Source organism: Symsagittifera roscoffensis, chromosome 2, assembly GCF_963678635.1.
Source record: "Symsagittifera roscoffensis chromosome 2, txSymRosc1.1, whole genome shotgun sequence".
Lineage (NCBI taxonomy): Eukaryota > Metazoa > Xenacoelomorpha > Acoela > Convolutidae > Symsagittifera > Symsagittifera roscoffensis.
The window spans coordinates 82,609,826-82,632,020 of NC_087063.1; the positions used below are offsets into that span (position 1 = coordinate 82,609,826).

Here is a 22,195-nt window from a genome sequence, read left to right on the forward strand (position 1 = left end):
TTCTTCCATTTGGTTCCATTGCGTTGAAGGAAAAACTGGTTTTTAAGAAATTGTTTAAAATATTCAAAATATGACTGGAAATTTTCAACAAAAGTTGAACATAATTTCTTTTTATTTGGCCTTAATTGGACCAACCTACTAGGATGCTCGGTAAAAACTGAAATTTCAAATTGATATGCTTGAGTTCTTTTACAGCTCTCTGAAATCATGCCATCTGAAATCTTTTTTAATCACATAATTTAACCAGCCACAGGTCTAACCCGAAGATTAATTACTTAAGGTTAATTAAGCTATGGCTATCTTACAAGAGCTTACTTTATAAATTGCAGCGCACGTGCGATTTGATCTCGCAATCATATAATTGCTGGTCACCATCACTACCGATGCGCCACAACTCAAAATTTTTTTTTTGCTTTGTTTTAGGGCTTTGAAAATCTAGCTCGCAATTGAGTAAGTTTTTCTGCATGCAAGATATATAGATACCTCTAACGACTACATTGCAATTCGTAGTTGAAAACTGCTTCTTGTTAGTTTTGGACTGAGCTCTGAGAGAGTAGATCCCTGAGTCTGTCACTGACGCTTTCGGCAAAGTGAGCAGATATCTGTTTCCTTTGCCAGTTTCGATCTTGACCCCGTCTCGCTTGGGGTCAAGAGGTCGGTTGTCTTTGAGCCACGAGACTTCACAGGGGTTTTCTAGTTCCACGACTAGTTTCATTTCCTGGTTCTCATCAACTCTTAGATCGTTCAGTTGTTTCACAAATTTTGGAGGCCCTGAGGAGTCTAAAAAATGACTTACGTTTAAGCCACAATTAAATACTGAAAAAATGACTTGACTAATCAGTTAGGCGTAAATTTTTGAGAAAAAAGTATAATCTGACAAATATCTTTACTTGGCAAATTTAACATAACCAATACCTTAATTTTCAAAAAGAGGTCAATATTTCAAGCTTTTTTTCTAAATTCAGAAAAACTGTCTTAACCAGTATTTTTAATCGTTGCAAAAAAAGTATATAGATGTTATGCAAAAAGTATCTGCAATTTCGATGAAAATTAAAAATCAGTGATCTCAGTTTTAAAGTCATTTTTGCCTATTTGTCCCAGAAACTCAAATTTTGATCTCTTGCGATCTAACAAAACAGAAAAAAAATGTACTTTCCATTTCAAAAGAAGAAATGGGTGCTTTAGAAAAAACTATATAAATGAATCGAAACAAAATTATCTCTATAATAAGCATTCGATTCGTAAATATTAATTTTTTATTCAATTAATTTTAAGTTTATCAATAAAACATTTTACGGTTTCTTCATTTGAATGAACAAAATACTCATGCTCGTGTTCATGGAATACTACATTTTAAACCAACTAGTTTTTTTGAGGTACCTACAATAATAATAATTTCCCTAAGACATAGCTAATACAAATCTTCGAGAGGGTTTGTAACAAAAATCCATTCTAGCTTTGATCTAATAACGTCGGTAGGCGCGTATCTACGATTTTCTCGAGGGAGACGATTTTTCAAAAAAGTTTTCTAGATTTTCATATCACTAAAAGACAAACATTCATCTCAACATTTAATATAAGCTCAGACAGAAATTTCTTTTTGGAGCCCTAATCAAGACAGGTCCGTCTATAATGTAATACGATACTTGAACCCCTACGAACTCACTTTGAAATATATGTAAATCTCAGTCAGAACCTAACAAAACTATGGTATCGTTTTAATTGTTATCCTCAAAACTTTGATGATTTTGTCGCACGATTTGATTTAGAGACCAATTCGTTGTGGTTATTATTCCAAAACAGTACAGTGCTGATTTAAATTAAACGGACAAAACGCGTTAAACTTGAAATTTAAAACCCGTTTTTCTCAAATTGGGTAGAGTTTAGGTGAAAACTTATCAGACAAAACTTGCTTAAAATTTTAGCAGGATTGATATGGTGTAATTTGTTTTACGAAATTTGGGCCCAAAATTTTACCCCAAAAAATGGGTCATTTTGGCTTTTCTTAGTTAATCAAAAATTACGCCGAAATACCCAGTCGATCACAGAGATAATTATATCAAAGTGAGCCCCTTACGTAGTCCAACAAATTTTAGCAGGGTATAATCTCCAAAATAATGTATAAAATAATTTATTTTTGTTCGATAGCCACAAAAAGTCGTTTTTACTATAAAAAATACCAACTATTGATTGAAAAGCAATTTTTAAACAATTTGCAATTTTTTTTGGAGAATATACACTTCTTAAAGTTTGTTGGGCTACGTAAGGAGCTCATTTTAATATAACTATGTCTGTGATCGACTGGGTATTTTCGGCGTAATTTTTGATTAAATAAGAAAAGCCAAAATGATCCATTTATGGGGTAAAATTTTGGGCCCGAGTTTCGTAAAACAAGTTATACCATATTCATCTTGCTAAAATTTTAAGCAAGTTTTGTCTTCATAAGTTTTTACCTAAACTCAACCCAATTTGAGAAAAACGCGTTTCAAATTTGAAGATTAGCTCGGTTTGTCCGGTTAATTTAAATCAGCACTGTATTGCCAAGAGACTGTTGGAAAACGGTCAATGAACTTTTGATTTTGATCTATTAAAAAATGAAAAGCAAACCTCTTTTCGAGCATTTTTGATATCTGGTTTGAGAAATCATTCATTTTTTACACTTTAAAACATAGAGATGCATTTGCATTTGGGTAAATAAAAGGCATAAATTGGCTTCCAGTTTGCAAATGGAATTTGAAGTAAACTTACAATGGAAACAAACATCGAGCTTTGGAAAAAGTTCAAACATGGAAAATTTTTCTTGAAAAACAGGTAAAAGCTAAAAAACAAGACGACCAGCAGTTCACAGCTGTCCGAATATCAAAAAATTGAAAAAACTTCTGACTGGCAGCAGTACAAAACAACTTTGCCAAAAATAACTTAAATACAAAACGTAAATACAACTTTGCCAAAAATAAAAATTATTTTTCCATTATGCGAAAATTTGTACTCAATATAAATTAGGTTTAAAATAATGATGATTTTACAAATCACAAAAATTTAATTAACCCAAAACGACATAGAATAAGAGAAAATTGTAAAATAAATGATGAAAAATTTTGAAACCGTTGAAAACTGTCATTTCCACCAAGGTACTTCGGTACCGTTTAATACTCCATTTGGCTTCAAAAACAATGAGAGAACAACCACCGTTGCACGAGAAGAGGTCAAACAATTCTGTTTCTTTTAAATTAAAAAAAAATGGAAAATCTCAAGAACCTTGTGTCGATATGTAATATATGTAATACTTGTGAGTGGTGGAAAAACGTTTGGTCGCGTATTGTAACACTTGTCTTTGATGCATCATAACCTAGATTGATTCTTATATGTTCAAAACACGGCAAAATAGACTTTTGGATGGAATTATTTCCAACTTCGATTTTTAAGAACAAATAGGACTGCTCGCCAGGGACAAAACTCAGAAAAAATTAACCGCCCTTTGCTCTCTGAAAACTCGGGATAAAAAGTTATTTTTGAATTTTGAAAAAATTGCAAAAACTGGTGGTGTTTTTATTCCACCAAAATCTCTCAGAACATAAAAATTTCCAAAATTTCTCAAGGTAAAATTTTTTTTTTTAAATTACACCAAGTAGAACATTTTTGAAAAAAAAAGATATTACATCCTCAAGCATGGAGAAAAAAGATAAAATCTTCCCCAGCGCTATATGTTTAAACATTATTAAACACCGAGGTGAAGTTGGACTTCGCATACACAAGCAAAAATATGACCAATAACGCAACTGGGAAACGATGAATGAGTAAAACTTTGAGTCTACAAAAGTTCTTGAGTGACGCACGCCCATTATGACTCCACATAAATGCTAAGTGACGCAAGCCAATTATGACGCTTTAACAGTACCAGTAGAATTGGAAAAAAAAATTACCGACTCACATGCCTATTTAGCAACTTATTTAGCAACTATACGAAAAATTTCTAAAAAAAAACATCCGACCCTGCCCAGGATCGAACCCTTTCATTTTTTGTGGCTACAGATCCATGATACCTTGAAGCTAAAAGGCTATTTGTAATATAATAGTCTGTGTAAATATCTTTAGCATTAGCTGTACTTAATAGCTGGTTATTGATCAAACGAACAAACTCTGTTGCACCAAATTTGCTTCGCAACAGTATTTGCGACTTAGGTTGGAAAAAAAGAGAGTTCATACTATAATACAAGCTTTGCTTGTGTAAAAAAAAAACAGATTACATTTTCATACGTGGAGAAAAAAGTGAAAATACTTCCCCCGCGCGCCATATAAAAAATTAAGTGATCTGGTTCGTGTCTAATAACGTATAAATAATGCTGAAAAGCCTGCCTCAGTTCAATTTGGAAAATTCTTTGCCGCTTGAGTGTGAAAAACTAAACAAATCGCGCGTTAAATATTCCAATTTGTGTCCAAATTATTTTGAGCCCCAGTTATTTCAAATAAATTTATCGCAGATCGAGTTTATTTTTAATTTGCTGTCGATGCGTGGACATCGTTGAATGATATGAACATAGCAAACTTATAGTGTTCAATTATCTTAAAAAACCGAAAAACATTATCAACTTTTGAAAAATGATTGAAACTCTTTGAATTACACCAATCGTCCAGGTTTTTTGAATTTTAAGATTTTTAATTGACAATTTTTATATAGCCAACCCAATTTGAGTAAACTTGATCAATAACAATTTTTCTGTTCCGCTGGAAGTTCTACAAGTTATCATCCAATTTCCTATTTAAAAGTCACTCAAATTTCTACGCGCGATTCGCAATTTCGTAATTGAAGAGCGTATTTTGGCTTTCTCTTACCAAGTCAACTTGAGTTGAACTTAACAAGAAATCAAAATCGAGCCGCAAAAAAATCAAATTTAAGCGTGAACAACAATTATGAATTATGAAGAAAAAACCAACAGAATCCATGTGTTTTCACTAAATTCATTGAAACTGAAAAACATCAGCGAAGCTTTTTGTTTAAAAATAAAATATTGTCGGACGGGAAAAACAGCAAAAGCAAATATTCCGTTTGTTCCTTCAAACTTCGGAACAAAAATTTTTTTTATTACTATTTCCGAAAAATTTCAAGATATATATTTTTCTATAGTTTGATTATTTATTTAACAAAAAACTTCTTAGAGTTTATGCAATTTCCACATTATTTCAAGATACACTGTTTTTTTTATAAATTGAAAAAATTGCACAAGCTGGTGTTTTTATTCCACCAATAATTTTCAGAACTTATACAATGTCCAAAAAAATTCAAGGTAAACATTTGTTTGATATTTTGAGAAAAAACTGCCGAAGTCTTCTTTATTCCTTTTATTCCTCCAGTAACTTTCAGAAATTATTCTGTTCCTGAAAATGAAAAGCGGTTTAGAAATAGAAAAATAATTTAGTAATTTTCACTCAGCACTTCAGAAACACTTAACTATCAGAAGGTAGTAGAGCATCAATTACCCTGAATACAGCTTTGAAAACGGATTTACAAATTTTGGCAAAATTTATTTGAGTATCGAAACTAAATATTCCAGTTTTAATAAATTGGTTACAAAATTGCTCTGTTAGAGTGAGAAAAAAACAGATATTACATTAAATTAGCAGAAAGTTAGTCGTTTGTGAAATAACAAAAAAAACTACGAAAGCGATCAGTTTTATTATTTCAGATTATTGATTAATTAATTAAACAGATATTGAGCTAAGCAGATAAGAAAGTGATGGTCAAAGTCCAAGCAAACTAAGTTCGTTGGCTAGAAGTACAAACGCCTATTTTCGATCTGAAAAACAACAAACTAACATTTAACATTAATTGCATTTGAATCAGAAACCTTAATTTTTCAAGTTTTTTTTAGGTCATGAAATGATTAGGATAAAATGTTGTGCATTAAAAGGAGTTCTTGGGTGCAAATCTACTCCAATGAAACGATACGATATACAAAAACTGAGAGAAAAAGTTGGAACACAATTTCAACACCGATTTTTTTCCAAGCTAATTTGGTAGAAATCAGATTTAATTTCAGATTCATGGAGTCACGTTTAAGCATACTTTTTTTACCTGTAAGACTTTTTGAAAACAATCAGTTTCTGAATTTTACAAAAAGATGGCGTTCAAATTGTTTGCCAGCTGTCTGTGTGTGTGTTATCATGACCAAGTAAATATTCCTCACTGACTTGTCTTGTTTCTTGGAAGTGAGTTGGCATTCAATGACGTCATGGAGAGGGCGGGGGATCTGGCGGCCACGTTTGAAGAAGAAGTAGACTGGTAGGAGGAAGGTACCAGTAAGGGGGAGGTGTATATCGCTTCTAAGCAAAGCAAGAACTATGAATCAAATATATAATGAAAAGTATAAGCAATGGCACATAACCCCAAAAAATCCATAGCTGTAAAGCTTTTCGAAGTTTTTCGGCTTATCTTTGAACAGTTTTCGAAACATAAGAGATGTGGTTGATAATTTGAAGTTGAACGTTTAAAGTTGACAATTAAGGCTTGTATTTCAATTAAATGTTGTATTTACGGCTACGATATTTCCTTAATTTTTGCATGAAGTCATAAACCACAAAAACAATTTCTTGAGCGCCTAACTTTTTTCAATTTAAAGCACGATTTTCAATTTTTTTTTCAAGAATATTGCCTTTCTTACCATATGGAAGCACATTCATGTAGCATGATGACTCGGCATGGCCGCCTTCATTCTGAGCATGACAGACATACAACCCCTCGTCTTCCAAACACACCCTGGATATCACCAATCTATACGTGTACTCTCCCCCATCTGCATATAGTCTAGGGGGGTTCACTTTCAGAGGTTGGCTGTCTTTGGTCCAGAAGACGGAAGGTAGGGGGTACCCGCTCACGTGACATATTAGTTCGACTCTGTCGTCCACATAGACGGTGACGTTTTCGAGGCTGGAAGCGAACTGAGGTGCGTGGACGTTCCCCGATCCCATGATGTAGCGGGAGGTTTCTGCAGCAAACAAACGAGACTTCAATTTTGACCACATTGATTTCTTTGAAAAAAAATAAAAGTACTGTTAAGTTGAATTGTAACAGCAAAAGCATTATTCTCGTCTCAATTTTGTTCCGAAAAACTTTGTATTTGCGTGTTTTACTTTTTTTCAACTTTTTGTTTTCCACACAAAATCAAGCACTACAAATAATCATTGGATGAGGTCGAGTGATAAATCATATGAAAGCACTTGTAGTCGTGATTCGAACGACATAAAAAAATTTCAAATTTTCTTCTGTTTTGAGAATAGAAATTTTTGACTTTTTAGTCTAGTTTCGAGCGAGTAAAGGCGAGCAAGAAGGCTTACAATAGACTAATTATGCTTAACTTAAGCAGCGAAAATTTAGTTTTAGTCTAGTAAAGTTACTTTCTGGATTTTGTTCAGAAAAATTTTAGGAAAAACTCTTCAAAATTTCAAAAAAATCTGCAAAAACAAATTTTAACCGACTTTTTGTTTTTCAAGTCAGTTTCCTAGAAAAACTGTTGCCCAATTTGCCTATTTGACTATGAATGTCGAATATGCCTAAATTGTAGTTTTTCGTTCAGATCCTTTTATTACACCTCGCAGAAAAAACGATACTAATTGAAAAACCTTAATTAAATTTTTAAGACTACGATCGTAACATTCTGTGCCATTGCCACAACAACCGGCTATCCTTGTTTTTCAATTGGAATGGTTGACAGATGAAAAATGTGCGAAAAAAGGAAAAATTGAAACAGTTAACTGTTTGGTGTCCTGTTTGAAAACATTCCTACTAAGTATTATTACAATAATTTACCTTTAGACTACAAAAATTAGTTGAAGAGGTTATATTTGGAAAACAGATCATACGTATAAAACAATTTTTGCAGAAAAACGCTAAAACTAATGACTGGATAATCTGACAAATACACAAAAAACTCGAAAATTTTTTTGAGCCGTGTACTTTGCATATATAGGACCAAATAGCCTGCCTCATTTCATCTTTGAATGATTCCAAAACGGAATAAATATCAGATTACTCGTTAACAGCACAAAAAACATTGTGCATAAATTGTCCAAATTGGCAATTTTTAAACGTGCATAACATTAAGAAAAATGCTAACAGGTGGAATAACTTTTCGAGTTTGAGCTCAAGACACAAATACCTTTCGAATAATAAACAAAACTCCGTCACTTTCTTTAAAAAACGGAACAAAACACAGACGTTCGTCTTATCGGTGCAAAATAATCTGAAAAAATTAGCGCTTTAAATTTGCTCTAAAACATTAAGTCCTTAATTAATGTGCAGGTGCTAAACTGCACTTTGGAAACACGTGCAAAACAACGAAAAAAGATAAGCGTTATCTCCAGTTTTCTAAAAAGGCCTTGAACACAACAATGAAAAACGCCTGCATGAGACATCCGCCTCCTGATTTAGAAACCTTCTAGGCTTTTTTTCTCAAATTTCAACAAAAAATGACTTGTAAAATTTTAAAGGTAGGACAGAGAAGTAAAAAGAACCACATTTTCTATTGCACTCCAATTTAAAACGTTTATGAGACCATGTCATTGCCTAATAAAGACAGATAGCAGTTTACTTGATACAGTCCTAACTAATGTTTAAAAAAATAGCAAAATCCGCTAATAAAATACACACCAGAATTTGGGAGAAAAAAACATGCTTTTATAGGATAATTTGAACAATTTCTCACCCCCTATTCCCAAGAGAAACTAAGTTTTCATGGCTTAAATAAAAACTTATTGCCTTATTGAAATCCAGCTCGCTTATCGGACATTTTGAAATCACCACTCAAAGGGCTTTAATATGAAATAGCATTCGACCTATTCCGATGATTATTTGTGGTACTTGATATTGCATGAGAAAAAAATTATAAAATTCTAACACATCAGAAGACAAAATTTCTCACCGATGGTCAAAAAAATATCATTGAGAACATTATTTATTGTGTAAGGTGATAAATTGGCATATGAAAACTAAATTTTGACGTTAAACTTGAAAAAGAAAACTTTTTTTGCCTTATTCTTCCAACCACACCCCCTGAAGGCCCCCGAAGGGTGTGTTTCTTCTATCCAACTTCGATACTTAAACAAGCCCATGGGACAATTGAAATCACCACTCAAAGGGCTTTAATATGATATAGTTCTCGACCTATTCCGATGATTATTTGTGGTACTTGATATTGCACGAGAAAAAATAAAAAATTTTAACACATTGGAAGACAAAATTTCTCACCAATGGTTGAAAAAATATTATTGAGAACATTATTTATTGTGTAAGGTGATAAATTGGCATATGAAAAACTAAATGTTGACGTTAAACTTGAAAAAGAAAACCTTTTTGCCTTATTCGTCCAACCACACCCCCTGAAGGCCCCCGAAGGGTGTGTTTCTTCTATCCAACTTCGATACTTAAACAAGCCCATGGGACAATTGAAATCACCACTCAAAGGGCTTTAATATGATATAGTTCTCGACCTATTCCGATGATTATTTGTGGTGCTTGATATTGCATGAGAAAAAATAAAAAATTTTAACACATTGGAAGACAAAATTTCTCACCAATGGTTGAAAAAATATTATTGAGAACATTATTTATTGTGTAAGGTGAGAAATTGGCATATGAAAAACTAAATTTTGACGTTAAACTTGAAAAAGAAAACCTTTTTGCCTTATTCGTCCAACCACACCCCCTGAAGGCCCCCGAAGGGTGTGTTTCTTCTATCCAATTTGGATACCTCAGAAAATCCTAAAAGCAATTCCGGAAAAATATCAAAAAAAGTATGCATAGAAAAAAAACGGTTCAAAGTATTTTCGGTTTCAGACTAATTTAGACGAAATCTGTTTAGAAGCTGACCTTCTACAACTTTTTCTACTAAAATTGTAACGCTATTTAATTTAAAATTACGCCTAATCTCATCATTTTTCAATCACTCAACCTAATTCAGTCACACTTAATCAATACTTAAAAAAAAACAGAAACATAGTCATTAGATAGTTGGAAAAGTGTAAGAAAATCCAACGAAACCGGAAAAAACTGGATCAATAGGCATTTTTTTATTCCGCTGAGATGTCCATTTTTGAAGCTATTTAATCACGTTTTTTGACCTCTAAACCATTGCTGTTCGATAGTTGAGTTTGCCTTCCTTTTAACGAAAAATGAGCTGAACTAAACAAAAAAAAATTAAAGCGCAAAAATTGAAACTCCTGAAAAAAAAGCATCACGACTTTTAAGATGGATAATAAATTCGTTCTTTTACACTAAAAACTGAGATAAAAACATGTTATTAAAAATGGAGTCCGGAACATTCTGTGCTTGTTGCACGGCATTTGGTTATCCTTGTTAGTTCTTAGTTATTAATTATCACTCACCATTCGAGGATGGGTGAACTTGAACGAGTACGAAGCAGGAGGATGTGGTCGAGTGACCTGTCGAGGGGTTAGTGGCCACAGCACAGTATTCGCCTCCGTCTCTCTCCTCAACATTCACAATCACAAGACTGTATTCTCTGTCCTCGCGGTAGATCTGAAACAGTATTTTTTTTAAGTTAACCAGCCAGAGGCCTAAACCAAAGATTAATTACTTAAGGTTAACTAAGCTATGGCTATCTTACAAGAGCTCACTTTATAAATTGCAGCGCATATGATTGCTAGTCACTTTCACTACCGATGCGCCACAACGTCAATAAATACACACAAGTCATCGAATACAACAATTTTGATAACCTTCCAAGATGAGATTGTGTTTTAAGCTAACCATTTTTTCTTGACACCGAATTTGTTTTTGGATTTAACTCGAACTCCTCGTAAACAGCGATTAGTGTTTTTTCAAGGTAAAATTTTGCTATATACTTACTTTTTTTAATTTAAACACTCTTTAATTACTTTTTATTTAAACACTTTTTAAACACTATATAAACACTTTTTTTTTCATTTTTCCCTATCTTGAAAAAGAAATTATCAGTAAAAAAGTTATGATAACAAACAAAAAATATATTGCTTGTTCTATGGAAACGCAGTTGTTGTTGCATACTTTTTGTAACAAATTTCTAGTAAAATACCAAAAATTTACTTACAAAATTAAAAACTGTGTCGCCTTTCTTTTTAAAAAAATATATTTGCAACCTTTTTTGTATTTTTTTTATTTAAGTTTTTTTGATTTTTCATCGAAGAAAAGCGGAGAGAAACTTGCAAGACATAAAGTGCATTGCATGCCTTAGTTCTGTGATCCTGAGTGATGAGTTGATTGCCTTTGAACCACCTAACTTCAGAAAGGTCAGAGTAGTCACTGTCGTCCAGGATGACCTTCAGCCGCAGCTCCTCCCCCACTCTAGACTCCAGGGGGTTCCCCTCACTCCCCCGAACACTGCTTTCAGTCCCAGAAGAGAAGGACTGGATTATCTTTGGCGGGGGGATTGAACGCTTGCGAGCTAAAACGAAACAAAAGTCAGTTTTTAATTGAACGTTCTATCTAATAGTCGAGGATTTTTTAGAAATATTTTCACATAAAGTATCAATGGTTTTCACTTTCAACAGCAAAGTTAAGAAGTTGAACCATCATTGAAAAATAACTTGACAACGTTGAACTCCGTAAATTATATTTCTATTCAAGCAATGAAAATGTGTGAAGTTTGATATGATCGATGAAGTACAGAAATATATTTATGTGATGCAAAAAGATTTCTTATTTTTAAAATAAAAGAAATAAACGAGATGAATTTATCCAACGAAAAAAAAAAAGATCTCTATTTTTTCTTTTTAATAAAAACGTAAATGTGTGTCTAAATATATGCAAATTTGTATAGACTTTACCGATGACTTCAACTTCTGCTTCTGTAGTCGCTTTTCCCGAGTCGCTTTCGGCCACACACGAGTACAATCCCCCATCACTCGGCTCAACTTCGTCAATGAGCAGCCGAACCCACCAATCTTCACTCACTTCGATCACAACTCTGTCGTCTGGGTTAACTTGGGTATGGTCTTTGAACCAGAAGATGTCGAGGGGTGCTGATTCTGGGTCTAGTTTGCAGAGGAGCATCAGCTGGGCGCCCTCGGAGAGTGAAATTGGGTTGAGATGTTTGAGGAACGAAGGCTCACGAATGTCACTGTCGTCGCCAACTGAAACACACCAATCAGAAAATAAGTTTTTGTTTCATTTGCAGTGATTAAACTTTAGCGTCATAGAATCTGCATAATCTGCAAAATGTGAGATGAAGCACTATGAAATTACCAAAATGTTTCAATTTTCAGTCAAATTTGTCTATAACAACGCAAACTAACAAATTTTAGATACATTTTTACAATATTTGAATAATTTTTTCAGAAAAAAAAATCAAATTTGTGAAAAAAAAATATATAATTTCGCGATATTCAAATTATTTTTTCAGATACATTTGTGGAAAAAAATTAGATATAATTTTTAAAATATAATTCACTCACCGTCAACAAATACTTCTGCAGTAGACACTGCTTTTCCAACTGAGTTTTCAGCAGTGCAGGAGTAGATACCCGCATCCTGGGGTCCCACGTCATTGATTACCAGGTAGTAGTTCACCCCAATTCTCCTCTCTGTTATTCTGTTGGTTGCAGGCATTGTTTTAAGTCAATTGGAATGATGCAAAATTTCATTGGAATTATTAGGCTCATTTATAATACTTTTTGTTCCGGCCACTTTCGAGAGCGGGAAGAATTTGTGGTGTGGGATGTTTTTGCGCGCAATTTTGGGTACCTCAAAAAAGTTCGTACGACGTCAAGTGCGCTAACAATTGAAGCTCTTTTAGTCCTAAATCGTTTTTGTGTCGAAAAACTCAAACTTAGCGTGAATTTAGCAACTATTTTCGCTGCTACGACTATATCTATTTATACATATTATATAATCAATTAACGAGTTGCAGGTTTGATTACATTGAAAAAAAAAATCGAAACTAAATCTCCAAAATAAATCCTGAGAGGTTTAAAATGACAGATTATCAGCAAAACAGTATGAACAAAAAAAACGCAACTAAAAATAACTTAGGTCCACTTTAATTATTCTCCGTTTAACTTTCGATAAAACACTTAGTAGAAAGAATTAAAACTTATAACTAAATAAGTTTCAAATTTATTGCCAACTTTCTTTTCCAATTGACTGTCAACAATGCCTGCCTGTGTCCGTCTATTTGGACCACCACTCCATTGAGAGACCACACCACTTGGGGGGAGGGAGACCCCGAGATGACACAGTGGAAGTGCAGGGGTTCGTTCTGTTTGATCACGTGACCTTCTAGTTTCTTCTCGAAGGTGGGGGCCTCGCTTTCTTCTGTTAGTTCGAAGAGAGAAGAAGAAACAGACAGAAAGTGACAGAATAGAAACAGTCAGGTTAGTTTATGAAACCAGAGAAAACTTAAGAGCAAGAGGGATTTTAAACATTAAATAGAAACTACACTAATACAGGGAGAAAAATAAGCGAACTACATGTCAATGAGAACAGTAACCTTAAGCTTGACAAAAAAACGACTCCGCAAATTGAAGAGATCTTTAAATTAGCACACAAATAACATTGACATCATAGCACAAGAATGTTGGCAGATTTAACGAGCATAAAATTAATCCAAATTTTCATGTAAAATTTACTTGCATACCAACAGTAAACCAATAATTTCGTTTCAAAGACTACAGTTTACTTTGTTTTATGATATGGCCATAGGTGTTTTTCTTTTCTCTCACCTGCGATGATGATTTCGGCGGAGGAGGTCGCCTTGCCTCTCTCGTTCTCCGCGACCACTGCTATCTTCCCCCCATGTTCAGGGGTCACACTCTTGATCGAACACCTGGGGGGAAATTTCACTTTATGATCCAGATCATTAAAAAAATTAACCAAATTTAATCTGAATCACACATCTTACAAAAAAAAGCAGAATTGACTATATCAAAAATCAGTGCAGTCATATTCTAAAGAATTTGGTAGAGATAAACGTGTGTTTTGGCCTAAAACTATAATATATGAGTTTGGAACAATAATAATGGCCTCCATAAATCTACACTAAGCTGAAACAAATATATTTCGATCTCATAATAAATTAAATCAAGTCAGGGGCGGTTTCAGAGGGGGGGGGGGGGCGGATTTAGGGGGGACGGGGGGAGGCGAACGCTTTTCCCTCAGGGATTTGACCCCCTGCCGACCCAAAGGGTCCCTCCTTTGGTATTTTTTAAGAAATCCATTTTTGGCCGACCGACCCTAAAATTTTTCTGAAGGCGCCAATATATACTAACTTTGAGGGAGAGCGCGCGCCAAAAAAACGCGATTTTTCCAAATTTTCCAAAAAGTGCCTAAAAACGGTTTTTTTTTACATGTTTTTTTTTTTAAAATGTGCCTGCGGCCCTAAAATTTTGGCCAAAAAGCGTATTTTTAGTGCTTTAGGAGAGCTCGAAAAATCAACTTTGTCGACCTAAAAAAAGGTCGTCAAAATTTTCGAAAATTTTTTGAAAATCCGCCCCTTTCGAGAAAATTTTAGATCCGCCCCAAGTATCATTTAATTTCAGAGATTTATTTTGATACATTGAAAATCAATGAAGTATCAAGTAGTTACACAAGCATATTTTCATTCCATAATTAAAATCGTTTAAGTATCGTTTAAACATAAAAAAAATTACCTTTTTGCCGAAAATTTTCTTTTTTTAAAGAAATCAGTCTGCTTATTTACCTGTATCTAGGTCCCTCTTGATAAACACTGTCCCCCACTCGGGGTTTGAAGGGTTCATCATTGAGCAGCCACGTGACCTTGGGCTCAGGATAGGCGCGGATTGACACGTGCAGTTCCAGAGGCTTGCCTAACTCCACTTCTTGGGTGGCAAGACGCTCGGTGAAAATGGGAGCATTCGATGCTATAACAGAAACAATGTTTATTGGGCTCATTCGCCCCACCCCAACTGGAAAAAGCATCAATTTTATGGTGTAACAAGTCGTTTTACAAGGTTGGGCATGAAAACCAAATGTTTTTCATGGCCTAATTAGTCCGCATGCCAATTTTTGTAACAACCGAACAATGTGAACAAATTTTTACTAGAAAAAATTCGCAGGTAGGGGGAGAGAAAAAGGAGCGTTTATTGATAATTTGACTTAGCAAGCAATGTTTATTGATTGTTCATAATTAAAATCTTAAAATCAATATTTTGAAATTAAAATCTTAAAATCAATAATTTGAAGCTATTGGAGCGGTATTGACGTGGTTGAGTATCCGCCTTCCGATTGCATGGTCGGATGTTCGAGGCCCACCATGATCCGTGCTCGTTGGTTGAGGGTGAGACATCATTACCAAGCCCAGAAAAATCACCAAAAAAGTGTATGTTATTCATAATCAGAGACGCAACCACGGTTTGCTGTATGAGCTTAACAGTTCGTTTCCTGGTCCTTTTCCTCGTGGATAATTTATTCTAACTTCCTAAGGTACATTTACTTTAATTCGGCTTGTTTATCATTTCTGCTGCCATTAACTTCTAAATTCTGTACACTTCGGCAAAATATTTTTGGTTTTTGATATTTAAAATCTATGATTAAATTATAAATTCATTTGGGTTTTCAATTTAATTCATATCTTAACAAAAGATTGTCATTTGTAAAACTAATGAATTGTTAATAACTATTGATAACATAAAAATCTGATTTTTACTACTAGTGAGATGAAGTGACATTTAAACAGAGAGCCATAAAAAACTCTTTGAAAAGCCATAAATTAGAAAGCCAAAGCTCGACGTAAAGTTCTACAGCTACTCAATGCTATCCAATAATTGTCAAAAAAGCTGATCCAAAAACTTTACAAAAAGCTGATCCAATAAATGCCCAAGAAGTGGCGACAAAATTAAAAGCTCTTTTCCATTTTCTCCACACATTTGAGTTTTTTTTGCAGAGTGGGGAAGCTGCGCTTTGCAAACACAAGAAGGAAAACTACAAAAAAGCAGTTCTATAAAGTCAAAAAGAAAATAAAAAGTAAAATACGCTTTAAAAATTAAAAATTTGGAGATAGATTGAATTGGGAAATAACTGAAATCGACGTTTTTATCATTGTAATGTTATTTGAAACAAATATACTCTCGGTTCATTCGATGACTTAAAAAAGCATCAGCTGTTTTTACTTAGTACTAATTAAATGGCAACTTGCATGCAAGTAAACTGCCAAAGCAGCCAGCTTCAAACTTGCCACCAGAAGTAGCACTAATATTTGCGACTTAGGTTAGAAAAAAAGAGAATAGTCGTACTATTACACTATGCCCGTAGTGTAGTGTAAACATTGTCATAATGTTTTGAAACTTTGAAATAAAATAACTCTTCATATTTTACATCATAATTTCCTGCTTTTAGCCATAAAAACATGTAAAACAACCAGTGGCGGATTTAGGGTGGGGGCGGACGCTCCCCCCGTTTCAGTGATTCGACTCCCTGCCAACCCAAATAATCCCCCTTTGTATTTTGTCTAATAATATAATAATATATACTAATTTTGATGGCGGAGAGCGCACGCCGAAAAAACGCGATTTTGTGTCAAAATTTTCCAAAAAGAATGGCTAAAAACGCCTTATTTGGCCAAGTTTTCAAAATTTTACCTGCGGCGCAACAACTTTGGTCGAAATAGGGTCTTTATAGTGATTTCAGAGAGCTCAAAAAATCATCCATCAATTGGGTCGACCTAAAAAATGTCGACAAAAATTTAGAATTTTTTTTTAAATCCACCTAGAGCCACCCCAGAAAACTAATACAGTAATAGAAATTTTGAAATGCGAGGGGGGAATTGAAAAGAGCCAAACAAAAATCATAAAGAAGAAGATGACAAAAAACTCACAGTCATCGATGAGCAATTGACACGTGCATTGAGCTCTGCCCGCGCCGTTCTCAGCCACAATGGAGTACTCCCCCTCATCTTTGGGGGTGACTTGTTTCAGCTGCAAACTACACTTGCCCTCGTCACGCAACACAATGCACCTCTTGGGGTCTACTGGTTGGTCGTCCTTCATCCAGCGAACTTTTGGATCCGGAAAACCTAGAAAATAGTCGAATGTTTCAAACTGTAAAACCTTCTTGACTATGGCTCAAATAAACAAAAATTCTGTGTGAAAAGAAGTTAAGAGCCGGTCAGATGGTATAACACAATGATAAATCTATGAAACTCCAAAATCAATAAAAACTAAAAACATCGATTGTGAATATTAGTAAGTGAGATTTTTATCGGAAAACTGAGTATTAGAGTTTCTGCACAATTTTTCAAGTCAAAAATTTGGTCGTGCAATTTTTTTATTAGCCCCCAGTCCTGCTCAGTGCAGGACCAACCGTAAGGGATGACGTTGTCATCCATTTTTCCGCAGCCTTTCCGACCTTGAGGAGGCGGAGGACATTGGGACCCCTCCAACCGTGATCGAAGAGGGATTCGAACGCACTATCCTCGTGTAGAGAGGCGTGTGCCGTACCCCACTTGAATACGTCTGCTCTTGGTCATGCAATAATTAATTGTGTCTGCAAATTTGACTCTGACGAGTCTTACCTTTGACAATGATTTCGAGAGTGACATCCTGTCCAACTCTGACAACTGGGGGTTGGAGGAGCTCACTGATGAATGCAGGCGCCTCTCTGTTGTCAGACTCTAGCCGCACACTACTCATGTGTGTAACTACCTCTTCGCTTTGGATCACTGTTGTCTTGCTGCTGCTACAGCAAGAAATAAAAACTGAATCGAGTTTTTCAAAAAATAATAAGTTATTAGTGTTAGTAATAAGAAAAGTAAGTGCCTAAAAACTACCGAGTTAGTGTTGAAGATTACGTGTACCAATCAAGTATTGTGTAAAGGAATTTTACTGGCAATTTAGATGATTAATAGCAGGGGCCGTATCTAGGATTTTTGCGAGGAGGATTTGGATTTTCATCGACTTTTCCAGATCGAGCAAATTCATTTTTGGAAAATATTTTCGCCAGTTTTTTGTCCCAGAGACAAATTTTTGGAAGAAACCTTGTCAGATATGAAATTTTTATGGTTTCTAGGAGTTAGCTCAAAAATTGTTTTTGTTTTTGGTGTGCGCGCCACTCCTGAATAGTATTACATTGGCACCAGGGGCGGATCTAGGATTTTCTCGAGGGGGGGGCGGATTTTCAAAAAAAATTCGAAAATTTTGACGACCTTTTTTTTTTAAGGTCGACCAAATTGTGATTTTTCGAGCTCTCCCAAAGCACTGTTTTGCCCCTATTTCGGCTAAATTTTGTGCGCCGCAGGCAAATTTTTGAAAAAACAGTCAAAAAAGCCGTTTTTGGGCACTTTTTGAAAAATTTTGACAAAAAATCGCGTTTTTTTTGGCGCGCGCTCCCCCTCAAAGTTAGTATATATTGGCGCCGAAGGCGCCTTTAGAAAAATTTTAGGGTCGGTCGGCCAAAAATGGATTTCTGAAAAAGTGTCAAAGGGGGGACCCTTTGTGTCGGCAGGGGGTCGAATCCCTGAGGGGGGGGGGCGTCCGCCCCCCCCTAAATCCGCCCCTGATTGGCACTCAAAGCGCCTTTGGAGCAACTTTAAGGTTCGTCAACCTTGATAGAATGTCGTAAAACAGTATTAAAGGGGGACGCTTTTGGTCGAAAAGTAGTCAAATAAAAATATAGGGGGAGGGTCCTTGATTAACCCGTTTGAATTAGTTTTTGAAAATAGAGCTTAAGTTCATTTAAAATAATTAGCAATGGTAAGAATAATTCTTTTCTACCACCTGTTTATTCTTGTAAAGAAAGAATTGCATTTTTTAAAATATAATGTCACAATTTTAGTAAACGGTTACTTTTTAAGAAAAAAATTTAAAAGTTTGTCAAAAACATGTGTTAGTTTTCGAATTATTAAGGGAAGAAGTTAAAGCAACACTGTTAAGCTTTAGACTACTAGTATTCGGATTAGTAGGTATTCTAAGCAGCTGTTTATTACTTTTTCGAATCTTACCTTCCAATTTTGTTGTTTCCGACTGCAACAGTTAAGAACAGAAATAGTTATGATCATTATTTACAAAATGATTTCATCCTGTTAAAATTCATGCAAAAAATGAACTAAAAATGGTAAGTCGGCGGTCAAATCTGGTATCAGTTAACTCAAATGTTCTCAAGCCAAAGAGTACCTAACAAACAAAATGGGCGAAAGCGGTCTTTTCTGTTAAACGGCCCAAAATGAATCATAACAAAAATTGGAAAAACTGACCATAATGCTCGAATGTGAATGGTCGAAATTAACCCCAGCGAAAAGTAATCTAGATTTTCATTGAAAAAACAGAAGCTCAATAAACAGTTTGAGAGTTTTGGGCCGTAGAACAGAAAAGACCTGGCAAAAGTTGTTAGAATAAGGCACAAAGATGCAGATACCCATGCTTAGATTTAGAAAACAGAGGGGCTTTTGATATCTGTTTGCATTTTAAAATGAAGAAAAAAGGGATTATTTTCTGCAAAAAATGAATTCGATGAAAACCATTCCGTTTCCAGAAGATTGATAGTACTGATATAGTCGTTTTAATTTCTGGAAAAACCCAAAACAAACCATCAAAATTTGTATTATTTTATTTCTATAAATTTGACGAAGAGTTAAAGCGACAATCAATAATACGCATGCTATGCTTATAATTGCTCAATATTCTTAATCCAAATAACATGCTTGTCTTAGTCTCCATTTTCAAGCGGCATTTAAAAGTTATGCACATTCAATTTTTCAATAATTGATCGGACGCTCGGAAAAGTTTCGGCCAATCCAGAATCTTCTTCTTCGTTTTCAAACGTCATCGACTTCGAAACTCGCATGGATCCCAAATTCTCAGTGTCGCTTGACTTTTTCATCTCGTCTTCGACACTCGAGACTAATTCGGTTATTCTTTCTTGATAAACTGGAACCTTCTTAAACGTCAGAGAAGTGTTCGACTTCGACATATTGTTCACATCGTTGAAAACTTCAACTGGCTGGCCCAATTTTGAAGAGCTGTGAGCTCGTTTACCAAGTCCTCGATTCTGATTGGTCGACGAAACACGACTGCTTTTCCCAGCTCTGATATCGAGCAATGATGTTGAGCTAACAGACGTCGCCACGCTGATTCCTTGCTTCCTCGATTCTTTCTTCTCGGTTTTAATTTTTGATCGTCTTGAAGTTGTTTTGGATTCTATCAAGGACGTTGTTGATTTTGATCTAAAATCCCATGTAGATTTCATTTCATTCGGAATTTTCAGTTGTCCTATTTTAGATCCCGAGCTGTTGTTCGTGCAAACTATATGCATTGGAGGCAGAAGCGACATTCCATAAAAGCTCAGATTATCCCCGGAAACCAAGTTATTGATTTGGTCAGACGATTGGTTCAGAACCGAAGCCACGTTCGAAATAATTACGCCCTCGTTACTCTTTCTTATGTAATTATTAGCCGATTCGTCGCCGTTGGTTACGTAATCGTTGTCCTGATTACGTAATGACGGTTTCGTTACGTCACCAGGTGTTTCGTCATCAGTTTGTGAGTGAGAAGCAATCGCACTATAGCTACCACGCGCACTGCTTTTAGTTTGAATTTTGATTTGAGAGGTGAATTTTGAGAGGCTTTGTTGTTGCTGTTGTTGTTGATGGACAATGTGGGGTAAGTAATGCTCAACATATGGGGATGCATTTATACCTTCATGTATGGGCAAAAACACCTCCACATTTTCATACATGTTCGGGTCTGCGGGCCCTAAGGCGCCCGTTGAGAGGCTAGTTGCACGCATTAGAGCGGCACTTGTGCACGAAGACATTCGGAAATCAGTCTCGTCGACTAAGTTGTCAGACGACAAGCTTTTTTCTATAAATTCACAAACACGCAAACCTTCACTTGAAAAAAAAAACATTTCTCAATAAAAGAAAAATTGCTTAAACAAATAATTAAAATTCATCAGTAACTTTAAGAAAGGTTAAAAGAAATCAAGCACTGTTTTCAAGTTTAAAATTTGGCAAAAAAGCTCAATGAAGTAGCAAACGTTCTACATAGAGGCGAAGTTCCACTTCGCAAACACAAGGAAAAGTAAAGAGAAACTTGCATCGTCTAGGAATGAAAATGTTTTAAAAACTTTCAATGTTTTTTTTTCAAATAAAACCTTGTGTAACACAGAGGCGAAACTTTTTCATAATTATTAGTATCTTGATCCTTTGGTTTTTTTTTGGTTTTTCAGGGTCTCGCCTCGATGAGCCTCAGGGCTCGTGCGCGATCCTTGTGAGTTAAATACTGCATACGTATATTCTCTCACTAAATAATTCAAATTCAAATTCATATTTCTTTTAATGCATATGTACCTTGTATATGGCAGAATGCAGAAGTGGTGACGGTGCCTGCCCCGTTGGATGCCTCCACGCAGTACTGCCCCCCATCCCCCTCCTTCATTCCGCCGGAGGGGGAGATCCTCACTCTCAAAGTATCCTGGCCATCGTCAATAAGCTATAAAAAAAACAGAAAAAATACTTAAAAAACTAATAAAGGGAAGAAAATAGTATTCAATTAGAGAGAGTTATATTAATTACTTTTTATTTTTGTTGTCTAAGAGGTTTTGTGGAAATATGAATCTCAAACAATTCAACGTAATAATTGAAAATAAACAAGTGTAGTCCAAAACAAATAATGGAGACTTGGAATTTCCCAGAAAAATTAGGTAAAGCAGGCCGTTATAACAAGCACATTTACATACAAATGTTTAAAAAAAACTTGAAAATTTCAGTAGCTATTTACAATTAACGGCCTTGTAGGCATTTGTTGAAACTTTTTGGGCTTCTCAAGAAGCAAAGATTTTTGCCTTTTATAGATCGACAAGAACTCACAGTATGAAAACTTTCGGGTCTTTTCTGCCCTAGGGGTTATCAGGAACCTAGAGTTCCTTTTGTTAAAATCCCTTTAAAAAAGTCTTTTATAAGCAAAAGACCCTGAAAAAGCCCTGGTTGAAAAACATCATCACCGTAGAACGGAGTTAACAAATATTTATCCTTTAGCTGTAAAACAGAATTGTAATTTACCTTGCAGAAAACCGAATGTTTTGGACGGGGCTGTATATATTAGGCGAAAATAAAAGTGTTTCCATTAGGCGAAAATTTTCATTAAAAAAGTGAGTATTTCATCAGAAATCCCCTATTAATTCTCTAGGCGACATTGACAAGAAGCGGTTTTAAACTGCAAAGCCACTTGTAGGTTCAAAGTCGTCGGTGGGCGCGCG

At 35.0% G+C, this 22,195-nt stretch overlaps 1 protein-coding gene across 9 annotated transcripts in view; it reads right to left on the minus strand.

Moving 5' to 3' along the window:
• LOC134840639 (muscle M-line assembly protein unc-89-like) overlaps window positions 1-22,195 on the minus strand; it is an 85,817-nt gene that overhangs the window by 13,977 nt on the left and 49,645 nt on the right. For 4 of the 9 annotated variants that reach the window (XM_063856586.1, XM_063856589.1, XM_063856584.1 and 1 more), the window contains 15 exons: window positions 21,288-21,429; window positions 20,635-20,799; window positions 18,942-18,963; window positions 17,517-17,683; window positions 16,821-17,018; window positions 14,688-14,868; window positions 13,711-13,814; window positions 13,150-13,303; window positions 12,445-12,581; window positions 11,818-12,123; window positions 11,221-11,435; window positions 10,378-10,531; window positions 6,660-6,983; window positions 6,190-6,321; window positions 484-780 (listed from right to left, as the gene is read on the minus strand). In XM_063856586.1, coding sequence (XP_063712656.1) covers window positions 484-780; window positions 6,190-6,321; window positions 6,660-6,983; window positions 10,378-10,531; window positions 11,221-11,435; window positions 11,818-12,123; window positions 12,445-12,581; window positions 13,150-13,303; window positions 13,711-13,814; window positions 14,688-14,868; window positions 16,821-17,018; window positions 17,517-17,683; window positions 18,942-18,963; window positions 20,635-20,799; window positions 21,288-21,429 — 2,698 coding nt within the window. Of the gene's footprint in view, window positions 1-483; window positions 781-5,541; window positions 5,796-6,189; window positions 6,322-6,659; window positions 6,984-10,377; window positions 10,532-11,220; window positions 11,436-11,817; window positions 12,124-12,444; window positions 12,582-13,149; window positions 13,304-13,710; window positions 13,815-14,687; window positions 14,869-16,820; window positions 17,019-17,516; window positions 17,684-18,941; window positions 18,964-20,634; window positions 20,800-21,287; window positions 21,430-22,195 lie in introns of those variants that run through there. The other 5 variants (XM_063856585.1, XM_063856591.1, XM_063856588.1 and 2 more) reach the window with 5 other exon arrangements.